This window comes from Halyomorpha halys, unplaced genomic scaffold, assembly GCF_000696795.3.
Source record: "Halyomorpha halys isolate HHAL.00 unplaced genomic scaffold, Hhal_1.1 Scaffold71.1, whole genome shotgun sequence".
Lineage (NCBI taxonomy): Eukaryota > Metazoa > Arthropoda > Insecta > Hemiptera > Pentatomidae > Halyomorpha > Halyomorpha halys.
Genome location: NW_027107476.1, coordinates 282,094 through 288,401, shown reverse-complemented (window position 1 = coordinate 288,401; position 6,308 = coordinate 282,094). Strand labels below are relative to the sequence as shown.

General features: G+C 28.1%; 1 protein-coding gene across 2 annotated transcripts in view; it reads right to left on the bottom strand.

The window, feature by feature from the left end:
• Positions 1-6,308, bottom strand: part of side-VII (sidestep VII) — a gene marked incomplete at its 5' end in the record, with an annotated part of 293,850 nt that overhangs the window by 7,931 nt on the left and 279,611 nt on the right. The window contains 1 exon segment of one of the 2 annotated variants that reach the window (XM_067045798.1): positions 4,533-4,616. Within the exon segment in view, the coding sequence (XP_066901899.1) occupies positions 4,533-4,616 (84 nt within the window). 2 annotated transcript variants of the gene reach the window in all.

Sequence of the window (6,308 nt, the reverse complement as noted above, 5' to 3'; positions counted from 1 at the left end):
ATTTAACTATTTTGGGATCTATCTAATTTACTGGGTATTGCCCTGTCGGTTTTAAATCTTTATTTTGGTTTTATATTATATAAAGTTTACAATTTTTTTAATGTATAATGTTATATATTGATTTATATATATTGTTTTATAGAAAGTAAAGTATTTGATTATATGTTATTTACTTAATTAGCATATAGATATGGGTAATTGGTTATACCTTTTAACTTGAACTTGGTTCAATCAGCTCTGTCCATATTGAATAATGTTGATTGTTAGCTTTGTTCATTATCTTGCCAGCTAACCACTAATTATTGCGTAGTAGTTAACTATATCAACATCTTGATTATCATACATGTTAATTTGCTTACATCAGTGCTAAATTGTGTTAGTCATGCTCATTTACCATTATAATTTTCAAATATAGTAAAGTTTGATTATGACCTTATAAACTCAAACATAGGCATTCAACTTTTTTTTAAATTAGTGTCCAATCGGGGGCCTTATACTAGATATTTTTTGTTTTATTGGATGTATAAATGTTTTGCTTTTTTAACCATCTTTTATTTTTTATACTTTCCCTTCTCACTAAACTGGAACATACTGTTTTAGACATTTTAAAATGCCATTGAAATAGGGCCATTGCTGCAACAACTTATTTATAAAATTTCTCAACAAATTTCAGCCTGTTTCCCCCCTTACCTAAGATTGGGAGAGTATTATCTCAACTTTGTCATTTTCCTAAACATTTTTGGAAAACTAGTCACTCTGAATAGTGTTTATAAGTAAGTTTGAGTATAATAACCTCTTTGAATAATATTTTATCCTAGTTTTTAAATCTCAAATTTCCCAACTTTTCAAGTTATAACATTTTTGGGAGGAAGAATGCTATGATATTGTGTTGTAGTTTTCTGCAAGGAATTTTATTTCTTCCTATATCTGTATGCAATATTGACCAATAGTAAAGTCTTCCTCTGGGTCGATGTCAGCTTGTTTTCTTACCAGTGGGGACATGCATAGTTTGAGATAATCTGCATGACTCCTTTATAAGTACCTGAGGTATGAGAAAGTGTCTTTCACAATTCATGTCTTGATATCTATCCTAAAAGACTGGTAGTTCAAGTAGTTATAGTGTTGATTTCATCTTTATGTAATTATTTCCTAACAATGGTATTGTTTTTAATGTTTGTAATGTTAGGGCTATGGTTTGAGTTTGAAACATTTGAACTAATTAGCATTTTCCACATTGTTTTAATTTGCTAGTTGTGATGGGGAACTCATTTTTAAAGCGTTATTGGGAATTAGTTATAACAAATGAATTGGTTATGTGGTAAAATTGATTATGTGGAAATGAAGTAACCAAATTTACTTCACCCGTTCCCTAGGGTTGAGTGATTGTGCTACTGATATTCAGCTACAGAAGTGAGGATAACTCTCAATTTTCATTATAGGGGTGAGTTTTGAAACAATGTCGATGATGGCCTCTGGATGTTAAATTTAACTACTTAATTAAAGGATCTGAGTTGTTGGAGGAGTTAATTCTAATTAGTTAATTCTAGTAGGTGCAATAGTTCTCATAATTTATTTGCAAAGAGGCTCTATTTTAAAGTCAGGATCTGATTCATTCATTTATTTAAATTATATAACAAATAGATGAATCAGTCTCTGGTTGGCAATGATATTCAACTGGTTAAATGTAGGTACGTATATTTATAAGAAAATGAGTTTTAGTTCCTATGAATGATTTTCTAAATATAAAATTAAACTTGAAGTGGGTAATAATCATCTACAGAATAGGGAAGATAATTTAACAAAACAGTCCATTAATATTTTTGTATTCCTTTTTTATTCAATTAAAATCTAAAGAAAATTACTTACTGCAAAAAAGTAAAAGTATAACTTCTTAGTTTGTAGAGGTACTAAGTTTTTTTTTAATATTAATTATATTTCGGATTATATTGGTAAAAATATAATGATTCTACAGAGTTGATCATTTATTGTCGTTCGTTCATATAACATAAATCGTTTAGTGAGGCAAGCACTATTACTCACTTAGTGAGCTACAGTCCATTTATCACCTGTTTTGGGTAATTGTGAATTCACCACAAGGCAATGCTTATGCACTGTGCCTACTGTATGAAGCAACATTATTTGGAATATAAAAATTGTTATTTCATTTTGAACTGATTTTTTTCTGCTTTGATTTCCCTCTTGACCGAAATTCAGTTATTTTATTATGTTTTGTGTCATTTTTTTGTATTAAAAGCTTCAATAATAATAGGTTGTTTATAAAACAAAAAACTTACAGGTTTCAGAGAAAATTTTATAAATTATTGTGTTTTTCTGGATTTGAGTGATCATGGAACCAGAGAGAAATAGAGATAGCAATAGATATACATCCAACTCCATTTCTTTCTGGTTCCAATTACCTTTCGCCCTAAATGCCAATGTAATCTAACAAATAAAATAAAGGATTACTGGCAATGTAAACGATTTTTTTTTTATATTACTAAAACTTTTTATAAATAAGTATTTTTACTCATAAGAGACACAATAACACAATCAGATACAGTTTTAATAAAAATTAGTTCAACAAATTTTTACTTACAAAAAATAAAAAAGTTCGATACTTAAAGGACTAGATAGTTGACTAGAAAACTGATTGGACTGTAAACATTAATTATGCATTTTTTTTTTAGAGAATTTCATGGATGTATTGATGTTACAGGATATAATCATTAGTAGACAAATAAAGACATTTTCATGCCATAGGATACTTTAAGAGTGGATGGAGGAAAAATGAGCATCTTTTATAATTTAAATTTTTTTAATGTTTTGATAATTAGAAATAATGATTGTTAGGAATTTATTACAAATTGCCTTAGTCCATTTTCTAAAACCACATAAGTTAGTGGAAAACATAACCAATTTAAAAATATAAATAATTATTTAGAATAGCTCACCATTGCCAGCAAAGAAACTCCAACAGTTTCAGAGCAGTATGCTGAGACACATGCATAGTAAACCACATGTCACTGCTGACAGTGAAAAATGGCGAAATATATACTATACTTGAACTAATGACATGGACAGAATACATTTCAAGGAGGCATGTAAAATTCTTTAATAGCGTCCGATACTGCACTAATCTATCATTTCAGACTTCAAGAATGATAGTACCCATATAAATTTATAATCGATTAGTCATTAATTAGATTCAAAATGTTTAAAAGTTATTAAAAATTTGATAATATTAAACTAATGATTTTTGTAAAAAAACAAAAAAAAAAAACTTATTCAGTTAGGTATTCTTGGCAGTGTTGATGGGGTTAGTAGACTAGATATTTCCTAAAAAAACAACAACAAAAACAATAGAACATTGTCAAATTTCATTTCTTTATATGTATGATTGGTGTTCAGTTTCAGATTGAAAATTCAGTGTTTCAGTGTGTTAAATTATACTCTGGGATTTTTTTTTACAAATCCATATGCTTTTTCTGAATAAAAGAATGTGTTGATAATTTAAAAATAAAATAATTATTCACTAGTGAAAGAGGAGTTCTGTGAGAATAAAAAAAATCATAATTTTTAAATGGTGGATAGTTTACATATTTTTTTTTAGATTTAACATGTATAGATGTGTACTTCTATACAAACTAATCACTTTTATTTAGTTACTGAGTATAAATGTTCCATGGAGGGGAAAGAAGAAAACATTACTATAATAAAGTACATAATATAATCATTAATTCCATGCCTAAAATAATTTGTGAATCATGTTACATTCAAAGTACAACATAGTATAAACGTTATTTAAAAGTGAGTTGATCAAAAAAAAACTTACGCGTTTATAGGAGCTGTTAAAAAAAAATTATTTTAATTTCTTTTATTAAAATTATTTTCTAACAACCTATATAACCTAAACTTATATAGCATGTAAACAATATATACTTTGATACAAATTTATGAATGGAACCCCTTGGGGTTGACTGCTATAATCCCAAGGTAGGAGGAGACTAATGCCTATCCGAACTGTGGATTAGAGAATAATCATGAAATAATGCTTTGCTGCCTAACAAATAAGCCCTGAAACCCATCACTTAAGCATTTTAGCTTTAGTCAATAGGAACAATTTTGTTTTCGTAGTCCCCCTTTTTTAATAAAAAGGAGTATAGAGTCATAATTTTCCTAGAGTGATCCTCTGAAATGAAAAAAAAAACCTATTACATTTTAGCTATTGTGCATTTTTTTTGTGGATATGACTCCATATGCAAAAAATAAAAAAATTTGTTACATTAAGTACTTTGTTTTTCAAAACACCATGCTGTGTTAATATAGTGCAATTATTGAGTGTTCTTGTAATTGTCAGTGCATATGAACATGTGAAACAAAATGTTTTATAGTTGTGAGTGTTGTGCACTGTGCTCATTTATGAAGCATTTCGTAACATTTAGTAAACCACAAAATTAATAATAATAAGATTTCATGCCAGATTCGAAAAATACTTTGCTTGTGTGAGTTGGAATTCATTTTTTTCCTCTTACCAGTTTTTTATTTAATCTCTCTATAGTTTTATAAAGTTCTGCCCTCGTCCTTTGAGAAAGAACTTCCTTATATATGGGGTCAGCCTGAAATAGATGTTTACAATTTAATTTATTTAAATGCACAATCAATTGTCCATTTAAGTGTTAAGTTGGTTGAAAAAGTATTTGTCACTAGTTTAAATGTGTATAATAACAATTAAATAAAGTGAGAGAAGAGACCGAGTCATGTTGTAGAAAATAAGTTTCATTATTCGATTTGTAATCAATAATGTTCTTTTGTTCCTAAAAAATTCGTAAATATAATGAATAAAACATCACTGCTATTGCCAACCATGGGACTGCTTGGTTTTCCATTGTCTGAGGTCTGTTTGCTAGTGGCATCTGTTAGTACAACATATACTATTTGTCTTTTGTTATAAAACCCTCCCTAATCCACAACAAGGTGTGTATATTAACAAATAAATATTGCAAAAAAGTATTTTAATAATCGGGTTTTTTTCATTGGGTTTTAGGTGTGCTTAAAAAGATTGAAACATTTTGACATTAACATTGTCTATTCATATGTTTATTTATCTTATTGTAATAATCTACTTATTGTATCATTGTTTTTGTCAAAGATCATTTTTGGAAGAGATAGTAACATTTTAATGTAAAATCACAACAAATTACTGCTTTGGTTTATAATTTGAGTTTTATTAGTCAATAACAAATAATGACATACTTAGCATATGAACTAATACACCTTTCCTAAGGTCATTGCATTTTCTGAATCTTTGGCAGCCACAATGTTGTTAACATTTGGTATAATAAATAATTTAGTTGTCAATTTAATTATTTTTAATATGGTGTTTATTTGAATGTCCCAGAAGATGTATCATTCTCAAGTTATCCCCAAAACTGTGAAAAAAAGTATTCAGTTTCCATGAAAACCTTCCTAAAATACCTTTAAAATCATGTTTATATTTTTCAAAATTCAATATGCCCAATTTTTTCAAATATTATGCAAATAATAGTTTTTTTTTATTAAAGGTAATTTTATTAACTTTTAAATATAATCTATAGTTTGTAGAAACACACTTTTTAGGTTTTAGATAGCAAGAAACGTACGACATAAAAAAATCGGATGTGATATTTTTATTTTACTTTTCCTTGATCAATTAAAAAGTTTCATTATTGAAAATAACAAACCAAAATAAATTGTAGGATGACCTGAAACTTTGGTACCAAATTTCATAAAAATTGGTCAGGTATTTTTGGGATAAAGCCGAGAAAAAAGAAATTCATCCACGTCCCACGTGGATGAATTTCTTTTTTCTATTCGATTTTTTAATTCTACCTATCTCGAGACGAAAATTCTATAATCTTGATCGATATCAGCGGTTCGTTGTTGAAAATAATAAACAAAAAAGTAATTAGAAAAAACTATTAAAGTTTTGTTTTTCACATAATAGTTAAAAATTGATAGGAGATTTTATATCACAGTTAAACAGTAGAATTGGGCCCAGAATTATTTTTTTATTTTGTATGTTGTATAAAGCCACTCAGAGACTGATGGTACTGAGTTTCCAATTTACTTATTTTGAGTGAGTGTTTATTTGTACAGTACTCAGAAGTTTAGTTGAATTAGTGTTTATAAATTGTTCTCAGACTCTTCCATGTTCGGGTGTAGCAATTACTACAATTAATCGGAATTTTTCTTTAATTTCTTAGGTCATTACCAGTGATGCGGCGAGAAGGATGCGCTGGGATCTCTTGAGCTCTACTCTACCCCTCACA